The sequence below is a fragment of the Pteropus medius genome, unplaced genomic scaffold (genome assembly GCF_902729225.1).
Source record: "Pteropus medius unplaced genomic scaffold, Ma_sr-lr_union100, whole genome shotgun sequence".
NCBI lineage: Eukaryota > Metazoa > Chordata > Mammalia > Chiroptera > Pteropodidae > Pteropus > Pteropus medius.
In genome coordinates, this window is record NW_024351546.1 from 1,043,181 (window position 1) to 1,057,518 (window position 14,338).

The following is a 14,338-nucleotide window of genomic DNA, read 5'->3' on the forward strand; positions in this document are numbered from 1 at the left end:
TAACATGGTCATTGTGTATAACCCTTTTTATTTATTGGATTTGATTTGCTAGTATTTTGTTGAGAGTTTTGCATCTATATTCATAAGAGATATTGATCTGTAGTTTTCTTGTGATGTCTTTGGTTTTCATATGAGTAACAATACAGGGCTCATATAAAGAGTTAGAAAGTGTTCTTTCACTTTCTGATTTTTGTTTGTTTGTTTTTGAATAGTTTGGAAGAGATTGATGTTGATTTTTAAATATTTGGTGAAATTCACCAGTGAAGCCACCTGATCCAGGGCTTTTCTTTGTGGAAATTTTAAATTTTTTCAATTACAGTTTACATTTATTTTAAAAAATCTTTTTTAACTTTTTAAAAATTAAGTTTATTGGGGAAACATTGGTTAATACAATTATAAAATTTTCAGGTGTACGTTATAATTTGACATCTGTATATTCTATTGTGTGTTTACCACCCAAAGTCCAGTTTCTTTCAGCTACCATATATTTGATCCCCTTTACCCCCTTCACCCTCCTTCTACCCCTCCATATTTGACCGCCTTAATCATGTCTACCTACCCTCTCCTCTCCCACCTCCTACCCTCTGGTAACCACTAGTCAACAGTCCATGTCCATGAGTGTCTGTCTGTTTGTCTTGTTGATTTGTTGCTTTTAGATTTATATCCTACATATAAGTGATATCATGTGATTTTCAACTTTTTCTGTCTGGCTTATTTCAATTAGTATGATTATCTCGAGGTTCATCCATGTTGTTGCAAATGACAGTATTTCATCTCTTCTTATGGCTGATAATATTCCATTGTATATATGTACCACAGCTTCTTTAGCCAATCATCTATCCTAGGACATTTCAGTTGCTTCCATATCCTGGCCTCTGTGAATAATGCTGCTATGAACATTGGTGTGCAAATATCTTTTTCAGATAGGAGTTTTCAAGTCTTCAGAGTAAATATCCAGTAGAGGGATTGCTGGATCATATGGTAGATCAATTCTCAGATTTTTGAGGAAACTCCATACTGTTTTCCATAGTGGCTATACCAATTTGCAGTCCCATCAGCAGTGTATAAGGATTCCTTTTTCTCCGCATCCTCTCCAACATTTGTTATTACTTGTCCTGTTGATTATAACTATTCTAACAGGTGTGAGATGGTATCTCATTGCGATCTTGATTTGCATTTCCCTGATAGCTAGCAATGTTGAGAATCTTTTCAAATATTTGTTGGCCATTTGTATGTTTTCTTGGGAGAAGTGTCTGTTCAGGTCCTCTGCCCATTTTTCAATAAAATTGTTTGTTTATTTGTTGTTAAGTTGTATGAGTTCCTTATATATTTTGAACATTAACCCCTTATTGGATGTATCATAAGTGAATATCTTCTCCCATTTTAATAGATTGTCTTTTCATTTTGTTGATGGTTTCTTTTGCTGTGCAAAAATACTTTAGTTTGATGTAGTCCCATTTGTTTTTCTTTTGTTTCCCTTGCCTGAAGAGCCACATCTAGAAAGATATTATTAATTGCTATGTCAAAGAGTCTACTGCCTGTATTTTCTTCTAGGAGTTTTATGGTTTCAGGCCTTATATTTAAGAGTTTAATCCATTTCGAGTTTTTTTTTATGTGTGTATGGTGTAAGAAGGTGATCCAATTTCTTTCTTTTGCATGTGTCTGTTCAGTTCCCCACTTATTGAAGAGACTGTTTACCCCATCGTATATTCTTGCCTCCTTTGTCATAGATTAATTAACCATATAGGTGTGGATTTACCTCTGGGTTCTCTATTCTGTTCCATTTATCTATGTGCCTGTTTTTATGTCAGTACCATGCTGTTTCGATTACTATTGCCTTGTAGTATAATTTGATATCAAGTATCATAATACCTCCAACTTTGTTCTTTTTTTTCAAGATTACTTTGGCTGTTTGATATTTCTGTGTTCCATATAAATTTTAGGATCAATTTTTCTAGTCTTTGTGAAAAATGCCATTGGTATTTTGATAGGGATTGTACTGAATCTATAGATTGTTTTGGGTAGTGTGGGCATTTTAATGATGTTAATTCTTCCCATCTATTAGCATGGTATATGCTTCCATTGATTTCTATCTTCTTCAATTTCTTTCTTCATTGTCTCATAGTTTTCTTAGTACAGGTCTTTTACCTTCTCGGTTAAATTTATTCCTAGGTATTTTTTTGATACAATCCTAAATGGGATTGGTTTTCTTATTTTCTCTTTCTGATAGTTCATTATTGGTGTATAAAAATACAACTGATTTCTGCATATTAATTTTGTATCCTGCTACTTTACCGAATTTATCAGTTCTAACAGTTTTTTGGCAGAATCTTTAGAATTTTCTATGTATAGTGTCATGTCATCTGAAAATAATGAGTTTTATTTCTTCCTTTTGAATTTGGACAACTTTTATTTCTTTTTCTTGTCTGATTACTGTGACTAAAGCTTCTAATACTGTGTTGAATAAAAGTGGTGAAAGTGGATGTCCTTGTCTTGTTCTTGATCTTAAGGAAAAAGTTTTTAGGTTTTCACTGAGTATGATGTTATCTGTGGGAATGTCATATATAGCCTTTATTATATTGAGGTATGTTCCCTCTGTTTCCATTTTGCTGAGAGTTTTTATCATAAATGAACACTGGATTTTGTCAATGCTTTTTCTGCATCTATTGATATGATCACATGATTTTTATCTTTCAGTTTGTTAATATGGTGTATCACGTTAATTGATTTGCAAATATTGAACCAACCTTGCATCCCAGGAATAATTCCCATTTGATCATGGTGTATGATCTTTTTAATGTATTACTGAATTCAGTTTGCTAATATTGTGTTGAGGATTTGTGCATCTATGTTCATAAGGAATATTGGCCTATACTTTTCTTTTTATGTAGTGTCTTTCTCCGATATTGGAACCAGGATAACGTTGGCCTTATAAAATGAGCTTGGAAGCCTTCTCTCTTCTTGAAATTTTTGGAATAGTTTGAGAAAGATTAGTGTTACTTCTTCTCTGAATGTTCGGTAAAATTCACCTGAGAAGCCATTTGGTCCAGGATATTTGTTTGTTGGGAGTTTTTTGATTACTTATTTGATTTTGTTAGTAGTAATCAGTCCATTTAGATTTTCTGTTTCTTCTTGATTCAGTCTTGGAAGATGGTATGTTTCTAGGAATTTATCCATTTCTTTTAGATTGTCCAATTTGTTGGCATATAATTGCTCATAGTATTTTCTTATAATCCTTTGTATTTCTGTGGTGTCAGTTATTGCTTCTTCTCTTTCATTTCTGATTTTATTTATTTGGGTCATCTCTTTTTTTCTTGATGAGTCTGGTTAAAGGTTTATCAGTTTTGTTTATCTTTTCAAAGAACCAGCTCTTAGTTTCAATGATCTTTTGTATTGTTTTTTTTTAGGCTCTATTTCACTTATTTCCACTCTGATATTTATTATTTCCTTCCTTCTACTTACTTTGGGCTTTGTTTGTTCTTTTTCTAATTCCTTTATGTATAAGGTTAATTATTTATTTGAGATTTCTTGTTTCTTGAGGTTGGCCTCTATTACTATGAATTTCCCTCTTAGAACTGCTTTTGCTGTGTCCCATAGATTTTGGGACATTGTGTTTTCATTTTCATTTGTCTCAAGGTATCTTCTGATTTCTCCCTTGATCTCATTGTTAACTCATTCATTGTTTAGTAGCATGTTATTTAGCCTCCATGTGTTTGTGTGTTTTTCTGTGTTTGTTTGTTTGTTTGTTTGTTTGTTTGTTTGTTTTAGGAAAAAAATGGGTAGAGTAATCTTGGTTGTAGGGACTTGGTTTTTATCACATTGAGTGTTTTGTGCCAATCTCTTCTGGCCTGCAAAGTTTCTGTTGAGAAATCAACTAACAGTCTTACAGGAGCTCCCTTATAGGTAACCAACTGCTTCTCTCTTGCTGCTTTTAAGAGTCTCTCTTTGTCCTTAAACTTTGACATTTTAATTACGATGTATCTTGGCATGGTCCTCTTTGAGTTTTCCTTATTTGGAACTCTCTGCACTTCTTGGATTTGTATGTCTAGTTCTTTCGCCAGTCTAGGGAAGTTTTCTGTCATTATTTCTTCAAATCGGGTTTCAACTCCTTGCTTTCTCTTCTCCTTCTGGTACCCCTATAATGTGAATGTTGATGTGCCTGATGTTGTCCCAGAGGTCTCTTAAACTATCCACATTTTAAAAATTCTTTTTTCTTGTTCTCATTCTGATTGGGCGTTTTCTGATACCTTCTCTGTCAAATTGATGATTCAGTCTTCTGCTTCATCAAATCTACTGTTGATTCCTTCTAATGTATTCTTCATTTTAGTTAGTGTATTCTTCATTTTTACTGTTTCTTTCTTATGTTTCCTATCTCTTTTTGTTTGTTTTTAATCTCTTTGCTGAAATTCTCACTCAGTTCATCTACTCTTCCTCTAAGTTCATTGAGCATCCTTATAACCAATGTTTTAGACTCTGCATTTGGTAGATTGTTTGTCTCCATTTATTTCATTTAGCTATTCTTCTGGAGTTTGGTCTGTTCTTTCATTTGGGACATGTTTCTTTGTCTCCCCATTTTGGCTGCCTCTCCAGGTTTATTTCTATGTGTTATGTAGATCTGCTATATCTTCTAGTCTTGGCAGAATGGCCTATGTAGTAGTTATCTCCTAGGGCCCAGTGGCACAGTTTCCTGGTTCACCTGAGTCAGACGCTTCAGGTGTGTCTCTTGTGTAGGTTGTATGTGCCCTTCTGTTGTACTTGAGCCTTGACTGTTGCTATAATGTCAGTGAGTGGGATTGACCCTCAAGCTGACTGGTGTGAGTACTGGCCATGAATACAGCAGACAAGTTGTTGTTCAGGGGCTACCCCACAGAGTGAGATTCAATTTAGCAGGGCTCTGGTGCCTGCCGAGTCCACTCTTTGGGTGTGTTGTTTGTGGAGGTAATTGGGTAATGCTCTGGTGTGGTCTAAAGCCACCCTCCAGGTCTGTTAGTTCTGAGGCCTCTGGGGAGGGTCTCTGTTGTAGGCCAATGTCAGCTACTGTCTGTGTCTAGCCCAGGTCACCTGTTAGAAGCTACAAAATGATCTTCAGTTAGTAGCTGCCTGTGCTGGGCATGGAGGCGCCTGGGGGAGGTTATGCTGGGAACCCAGGCTGCCTGTCACTAGTGCCAGGCTTGGGACCACTTAGCAAGAGATATAGGGTAGATGGAGGCTAGCTACTGCTTGTTTGGGGTTTGTGGGTCTTTGAGAGATTTTAGGAAATTCCACAGCACAGAACAAAGCTGGATACTTGTGAGCAACAGCCACCACAAGAGGTTGGGGCTGGTGTGCAAGTTGGGTGGGGCAGGGCATACAGTGAGCTACACTGATGGAGACTCAGATATGGCCTGTGTATGCATGGTGGGTGAGGGGAGGGCTCAACAAAAGAACAATGGCTTCTGCCAGCACTTCCGTCTGGGAGAAAGCTGCCTCTCCAGCCCTCACCCTGAAACTAGACAACTCAGTTCCTCCCCATATATCCCTGGCACCTTTTCTGCTGCTGTCCCAGTGCTGGAGCTCTGAGTGAGTGAGTGAGTCTGTCAGTAAGTCTGTGCATGGACCCTTTAAGAGGAACACTTGTTACTCGTCTCACTCAGCCACAATCTCTGCTGGTTTTCATAGGCAGAACTTGTGGGGACTTCTCTTCCTGGCATTGGAACCCTGGGCTGAAGAGCCTGATGTGGGGCTGGGACCCCTTGCTCTTCAGTGAGGACCTTTACAGCCAAGATATCCCTCCTGATTCTTAACCACCGTCTGTGGATGTGAGACCAGCCTGTTTCATTACTCCACTCCTCCTACTGTCTCAACATGGCTTCTTCTTTATATCTGTGGGAATTTTTTTAAATTACTAATTCAATCTCTTTTGTTATAAATTTGTTAGAGTTTCTATTTTTGCTTGAGTCATTTTTAGGAATTTGTGTCTTTCTAAGAATTTTTCCATTTCATATAGGTTATTTAATTTACTGTTGTACAATTGTTCATCTTGTGCTTTTATAATCTTATTTCTGTAAGTTCCAGTACTAATGTCTCCTCTTCCACTCCTGTTTTTAGTATTTGATTCTTCATTATTTTCTTCTTGATTAACCCAGTTACAGGTTTGCCAGTTTTGATGATTTTGTAAAGATATACTTTATTAGTTTATGAATATGTATAGTCATATTTAAGAAAAATATGATCAAGAAGGTCTTGGACTTTTCTTATCTATATTGATTGTATTACTAAGAATATATTCACAATTACTGAATATGTTTAAGAAGATAATCCTTAAAATACATTTTGAATAAAAGAATAAACTTAGCAAGCTAAGTTTTTGGGTAGTTCTAGGAAGATTGAAGAATGGGGCATTGACACAGACAGGTAGCATTTCAGCAGAGGTGTCTAGTCTGTGAGACAGCTAAAGCTGTATTTACCATAAAGAGGCATGTGCACTGCCAGGGAAAGTACAGGCTGCTGTAGGAGTTCACAGTGGGTCACTTGACCTGTGAGCCATTCCCCAGAGAGCCTGAAGCTTGGCTGCACCACCTCCACTTTTGCTCAGCCCTTTCTGGCTGCCTACACCCAGGATCTGGGGAGGCTGGACAGATAGCTTGTTGAGCCTCTCAGGACTCCTCAGTCATGGGGCTAGCAGAGGTGGGACATAAGATAGGAGCAGATTGGAATGGATGAAGTTAGGTGATCAGGCCTTTCCCAGAGAGCTATGGGCTGGGAATCACCTTCCCTCTTGTCCACTCCTGCCTGGCACCCTTCAACTCTGGAGGGCAGAGCATGGGGGCAAGAATGACACCAAGCATCCTGCCCTGTTGGATTAAGGGCTCTGTCAGCGCTGCTCTACTCTCCACCGAACACCTCCCCTGGCCTCCCCGCCCCCCACACCTGAGACAGTCAAGACACAGGAGAGAAACTGAGTCTCAGAGATAGATTAACTGTGCTCTAGGTGAGCTGGCCAAGTTTCTCCCAGAACCAAAGTCAGTTCATCTGATACAGTGATGACACCTCTCTCTTTATGCTCCCACAGAATCTAAAAACAGGGCTCTGGGCTCTGGCTGGCTTGGTGAGAAGAAGAGGAGTCCCCTGCAGATGCTCTATGACTTGGATGAGGTAGGTAGACAGATCCTCATCCTAGAACCCCTCATTCTACCTTCAGAATGGGAACCTGAGGGCCCCAGTGTCGACCTGCTGTCATGAGACTGGAACCCACATTGGACACAGAGAAGCTTCCTCTGCAAATCCAGGCTCTGTCCAGAGATGAGACTGCTTGGTGATGACAAGGGCAAATCTTGGGGCAAGCTGAGAGAGCTGGGATCTCCACTAGCCCCCACCTGTCCATCATCCACCCAACAATAGACTGAGGCCACTCTGTGCCAGGCACTTTTCTACATGTTTCAGATATGAAAGGGAGTGAAAGAGACTATGAGCCTACCCTCAGGGAGTTGAAAGTCTAGTAGGGAGATAGTAATTATGTGAACCCCCAAATTTAGTACCAGTTGCAATAGGTAAACATATAGGGAGCCCCTGCCTCTCCTGTTCTCAGGCAATGCATCAAGTGGCTTGCTGATCCATGAATGCCACTTCTGATGTTGGCTCCACTGGGACCACACACTGCCCCAAACACACATGGTTGTACCACTCTGAGAGCCACACCCCTGGCTCACACACGCCCAAACAGGCATACTCAGAGGCACCCATTCAGGCAGCATGTGTCGAGTACCTACCATATGCAAGCTGTGCTCAGGAAGCTGTGGATCTAGCCATAAGCAGGTCAGCTGGGTCCCTGCCCTTGTGCAGATGACAGTCTCATGGGGGGAAGATATAATATGATCACCGCCTGCACTAACCTGTGACTGATTCATGTCTAAAGGGAAAGTACAAAGTGAAATGAAAACTCTACCAGAAGGCTCCTAGTTTAAATGGGGGAGAGGAACCCTCTCTGAGAAAGAGACATTGCAGCTAAGATCTACAGAAGAAGTTAAGAAGCAAACAGTAGGGACTGAGCACCTGGAGGTGAGCAGAGGACAGAAAAGGGTGTGCGAGCAGAGCCAGGAGTGGGCAGTAGCCTGCTGTGGCCCAGCAGGTGAGGCAAGGGCAACAGGGAGCCTTGGAGCGTTTTAAGCCAGGGAGAATAATCATACTGGGGTTAAGAAAGTGGCTGCTCATTGAATCCCCAAGGACTGAGGCCAGAGGAGCACGTAGAGCTCATCTGGTCCACACCCTTAGGTTGCAGGAAGATTGGCCTTGGTTTAGAGAGGGCGAATGGCTTGCCCTGGGCTACATAGCAAGTCAAGGGCAGGCCAGGCTCTCACCAAGGCCCCAGGTTCCACTAGCTCCACAGGCTTTTGAGAGGCAGATGGGGCTGGCTCAGCCCTCTCACAGCCTGAGGAGCCAGTGACTTTGGGGTATCAAGGCCCTGGAAGTTTAGCACCTTGCAGCTGGAGAAATAATAGTAATAAAAACAATGTGGCCAACAAGTGCTAACTGTGAACCAAGCTCTCTAGTTCTGTGAACTTACCTAGTCCTCACAGCAACCCTATAAGGTGAGGCTGTTGTTATCCCTATTTACAGTTGAGGAAACCAAGTCACAGGAAGGCTAAGGGCCCTGAGAAGATCACAGTGGTCATAGGGACTAGAGTCAGGCTAAAGAACCAGGCAGCTGAGTCCAGCCAACCTAGGAGAGATGAATGTCACTACCGGATGTGCCCCAAACCATCAGGCATAGCCCTGGCTTCTGAGTCCCAAGGAACCTGAGCTGGAGACCCAGCTTCCCTACTGGAGAGCTGTAGACAACTCATTTCCTCTGACCCTCAGTGTTCTCATCTGTAAAATGGAGGTAGCATTCACTGTGTAGGTATTCATGGGACTTCAAACAAGAGAAAAGCCAACTGAGTGTACATTAAGCCATTAGGACAGTCAGTGCGTAGTCCCCAAGATGCTCAGAGACTGGCATCCCCATGGACAGTAGCAACACTCTGCCTACCAACATCCTGTGGATGTTGGCTTCTGTCATAGACTGTTGCTTCATGGCTACAAGATGACTGCCAGGGCCCTGACATCTTCTCACAGGACAGCATCCTAAGCAAAAGGTGGTGGGGTGGGACAAAGAGTTTTCTTTCTTCAGGAGCCCTCACTTTTTCTCCTGAAGGAAAGTCATTTTTGGGAGCTATTCAGCAGACTTCCTCTTACATGTTCTTGGCCAGAGCCAGACTACATGCCCAACACTGGACCCATCACTTTAATGAAGGTGTGAGTGGTTCCTCCCTAAGACCAGGCACATGGCCTAACACAGCTTGCGTCTCCTGGCAAGGAAGGAGGGAGACTGACAGGTGGGTCGATGGCCAACATTCTGTGCCACAAGAAATGTCTTGGGTTGTCTGGAAGCTGAAAGCAGACCTTGGCTGTGGGGCCCCTGGATATAGTCCTCTCATGGAAGCCACATGGAGCTACGCTCCTGAGGCCAATTCTGTGAGACAGTACCGCAGAGAGTGGAAATGCCCTCAGGCCTTCTACAGCTATGGCTGAACCTGGCAGTCCCCCTCACAGTGAGATTTTGAAAAAGTAATGTAAGCACGTAATAGGGCATTTGACACTCCCAAAGAGTGTATGTACAGTGAAGAGCTCTTTCTCACACTGGCCCCCAGGTACCCCTGGAAGTGACCGGTTCCCTGCATGTCTTTCCAGACACGTTCTAAGCATGCATGTAGCATCTAATGCTCTATGATGTGTTTATGTTACTTTTTAAAAATCTCACCTACAGGTACATATGTCATCTCTCTATTTTAACTTTTTATTTTGAAAAATGCAAATACATGCAGAAGTAAAGAGAATGTAGTACAACCAATGCCCATATTCCCATCACCCAGTCAGAATAATGATCAACTCCTGTCCAATCTTGTTTCATCCTGACCTCTCACCCCCTGACTCGTATTATTCTGAAGCAAATCTCAGCCTTGTTGATTCTGTGACAATTGCAGCATATATCTAAAAGAGAAACTCTCCATAACCCATCCTTTTTGAAAAATTTTTAGATTTCCTTCCCTACCCTTTTAAAACCCAAAGTGTGGCATATTAAGTCTTGTTCTTCACTTTAACTTTTTGCACTTAAGTATCTTTGATGTCTGTGAGATATTTTTAAAGGCATATATGCACACATACACATATTTTCACACTTCCCTCTCCCACCAATGTCAGATATTCTCACATGGGCACTGGATATAGTGTCCCACCATTTCAGATATTGCTTTAGCCTACTCTGAAATGGAAACATTCTAAACTCTTTTTATTTTAACAGATATAACTCATATACTATAAATTTCACTCTTTTTAAAGTGTACAATTTAGTGATTTTAGGATATTTACAAGACTACACAACTATCACCACCATCTAGTTTCAGAACATTTTCATCACTCCAAAAAGAAACCCGGTCCCCATTAGCAGACATTCCCCAGCCCCATCCCCCCACCCCAGCCCATGGCAACCACTAATCTACTTTCTGTCTTTATGATCTATTCTGGACATTTCATATAAATGGACTCATACATGCAGTTTTTTGTGTCTGGCTTCTTTCATTTAATGTGCATAATCTTTTCAAGGTTCATCCATGTTTTGGCATGCATCAGAATTTCATTCCTTTTTATGGCTGAATAATATTCCATTATATGGGTAGACTACATACGATTTATCCATTCATCGGTTGATGGACATTTGGGATGTGAACACTCTGGCTATTATGAATAATGTTGCTGTGAACATTTAAGTGCAAGTTTCTGTGTAAATTACGTTTTTTAGTTACCTAAGGTATATACCTAAGGAGTGGAATTGCTGGAGCATGTTTACTTTTTTGAGGAGCTGTCAAACTGCTTTCAACGACAGCTGTATGAGTTTAATATCTCACCAGCAATGAGTGAAGATTCCACTTTCCCACATCCTCACCAATATTTATTTATTTATTTTTTTATTATATTCTGAAGGCTTTTAATGCAATTTTGAGAAATTAAAAACACTTTCTCCTAATAACTCTTAGACCAAAAACCACCAAGAAGCAAGACAGGGATATTGGAGGGTTAGTTTTAGAGGTGGAGACCCTGTTTAGGGCAGAGAGGACTTGGAGGAGGTAGGAGGGTTGCTGGAGGTGTTGGCCTGGATGTAGGTATGGCTGGATAGGGTTGGGTGGGGAGGGCTGGGCCCATGTATCCTAAAATTACCTAATTCATAGAGTTGTAAAGGGGATAGCACAATAAGTGCTAGATAAATGCTGGATGTTATTATTTCACAGAGGAGAGACAGGCTCAAAGAGTGTAAGCTTCCTGCCTGACCAAGCACTGAGATTAGAATTTGTTGGGTGGTGGGGGTGAAAAAAATCAAGACTCAAAGGAACATACCAATTCATAAATACAGAATTAGCTAATTGAACAAAAAGTATCCCAATAGCTTACAAGTGGCTGAATTTTTCAACTCTATTTATATGTAGTTAAAGCTACTATTCTTATGTACTATACTATTTTTAGTAAACAGATATTCAGGTTGCACCCCGCGGTGAGCATTCTGAAGTCATACTTCTTTATCGGGTTTACTGTGATTTTGTCCTAATCGTTACAGGACCTCTTCAGTTCTGAGTGCCCAAGTGACTAGTCATATTCTTCCTCATGCCTCTGCTAAGTTAGATTCATTATCCCCCAAATCCAGGTCCAGGACAGACGCCTGGGCCACAAATCACACAGCGATCGGTGGCAGCGCTGGGGTTTCAGTCCAGGTCCCCTGCCTGCTGCCGAGCCCTATCTCACACACGTCCCTGGCCGCTCCACGCTGGGCAGCAGCCCTGACCTATTCCCCTGTCGCCCGCAGGGCCCGCTCTCCGCCCTGGCTGAAGTGCACCGGCAGAGGCGTGATCTGCTGCACCGCGCCTGCAGCCGCCACACACGCCGGCGGCGCCTGCTGCGGCCGGAGGACCTGCGACATGTGCTTGTGGACGACGCGCACGGCCTGCTCTATTGCTACGTGCCCAAGGTGGCCTGCACCAACTGGAAGCGTGTGCTGTTGGCATTGAGCGGCCGCTTCGGCGGGGACCCGCGAGCCATTCCCGCGCACGAGGTGCACGCTCCAGGCCGCCTGCCCTCTCTGGCTGACTTCAGCCCCACGGAGATCAACCGGCGCCTGCGCTCCTATCTAGCCTTCCTGTTCGTGCGCGAGCCCTTCCAGCGCCTGGCCTCGGCCTACAGCAACAAGTTTTCGCAGCCCTACAGTGCGGCCTTCCAGCGGCGCTATGGCACGCGCATCGTGCGGCGCCTGCGTCCGCGCCCACACCCCGAATCGCTGGCCCGCGGCCACGACGTGCGCTTCACGGAGTTCCTAGCCTACCTGCTGGATCCGCGTACGCGCCGCAACGAACCCTTCAACGAACACTGGGAGCGCGCCCACGCGCTCTGCCACCCTTGCGGCCTGCGCTATGACATCGTAGGCAAGTTCGAGACGCTGGCAGAAGACGCGGCGTTCGTGCTGAGCCTGGTGGGCGCGCCGGGTCTGCGCTTCCCTTCGCCACCGGCCCGGGCCAAGGCTGCTGCCACGCACGACCAGGCCGCGCGCCTCTTCCAGGACATCAGCCCCTTCTACCAGCGGCGCCTCTTCAACCTATACAGGATGGACTTTCTGCTCTTCAACTACTCCGTCCCCTCCTACCTGCGGCTGCACTAGCCTGCAAGTCCCGTTTCAGAGCCTGGTACACTGCGGAGGCTTCCAGCACAAGCGTGGAGAGCCCGAGAATGGGTTTTTCTGATGGGCCCCGGTGACTCCACCACTGCACTGGGCCTACATCACACCTGGCCGGGTTGGGGTACATACAGCCCACCTCAAGTGCTGTACACTCGTGTGCCTGCCTCCTATCCTGCTTGTCACTTGATGCTTGCTTCCTCTAACTGTCCTAGTGGGCAGATGCTTTTTGAGGGTCCCTGGACGGGCGAGGACTGAATAATAGTGTTTTAGGTTGCAAAGAGGCCTTTTTTACTTTTCTTTTTCTTTTTTGGTTTGGTCGGCTGTCCTCGAAGCTGTCCATGGTGCAGCGGAGCAGAATACCGGCTCAAGGAGGCCTGTAGCCCATTCCTGTACCCTCCCTACCTCACCTGCTCTGGTAAGGACAGCCCTGGGGGAGGAGAGAAGCCTTCCCATGCTGGACTCCTGCTGGGGCCATTTTTGTCCATGAGCATGGCTCAGGAGCCAGCTGTGAGCTGCCTTCACTCTGCCTGTCACGGAGCAGGGCCACCTTTCCTGTGGCTAGCCTTGCCCTGCCCCCACCCTTGGTCACAGTCTGGCTAGATACTAGGTGGTTTCTGTGTGCCCACAGAGTCCAGGGTGCAATAAGATGGCAGGTTTTATAGGACTTTGGTGAGCTGGGGAGCCATGTTATTGAAATAAATGTGTTTTGTTACTTTCTGACATTTTGTAGTTTCTCTACTTCAATTTGCCATTTGCTCTGTGGGTAGGGCTGATTTGGGGCATTTCACTGAGCTTCAGTTTCCCCTGCTGCTAGATGTCCTAAGAATGCCAGGTAGTTATGAAGATAAGAGAGATGGAGGGCCTGGCCTACCTTCACAGTAGCTCACACGTGTGAGGGGCTACAGGGGGAGTGGGGTATGTAAGGAGTGCACCATATTAGGAGTGGCAAATTGTGGGTTGGGGGAAAACAGTGACAACATGGGGAAAATCTAACCTTTCATTCTGCCTGGACCAAAGATTAAAGCCCAAACCAGCTCAGTGAAGCCCTGTGTCTTGGGCCACCCCCAACCTATGTATGGGTGTGTGGTTTACAGCCTGTGTTGGGCTGCTTAGCAATGAGGATCCACCCTTCCAGCTCTGGGGAGATAGCCAGCCATGGGATTTCCTTAGGAGGGACTGAATTCCCCCTTAGTGACTGGTTGAATATATGGTGTCCTTCTCAGTTTCTTTGGATGATAAATAAAAATGCCAGAACTTTGGGAAGAACAGGCAGGGTATGCTTGAGGTTTTAAAAAACAGGAATGAGAATACAGCCAAGAAAGGGCAGCTTGTCCGGGATGAGCCCTAACCAGCTGTGGTGCCTCCATACTCTGTGGTGAGTGCCCATGAATGCTGTGCCAGCCGATGGGAACCGACTGGCCAGTAACTGGCAGCTCAGCCACATTCACGCTCCAGCTTTTGCTAATGCTGTTCCCCTGACTGCAATGTTCTCCCTCCGCAGGCTTGTACTCAGATCCCTCCTTCTCAGGAGCCTGTCTGAAGCCTTCAGGATACCCCTCTCAGAGCTCCCCCACTATGTTCATGGGTCCTCCCAACATGGGC

At 43.9% G+C, this 14,338-nt stretch overlaps 1 protein-coding gene across 2 annotated transcripts in view; it reads left to right on the forward strand.

The window, feature by feature from the left end:
* Positions 1–13,456, forward strand: part of CHST13 (carbohydrate sulfotransferase 13) — a 33,167-nt gene extending 19,711 nt beyond the window's left edge. For both annotated transcript variants that reach the window (XM_039843596.1, XM_039843594.1), the window contains 2 exons: positions 7,052–7,134; positions 11,873–13,456. In XM_039843596.1, the coding sequence (XP_039699530.1) occupies positions 7,114–7,134; positions 11,873–12,718 (867 nt within the window). In that variant the 5' untranslated portion in view covers positions 7,052–7,113 and the 3' untranslated portion in view covers positions 12,719–13,456. The remainder of the gene's footprint in view (positions 1–7,051; positions 7,135–11,872) is intronic.
* The last annotated feature ends 882 nt before the right edge of the window (positions 13,457–14,338 follow it).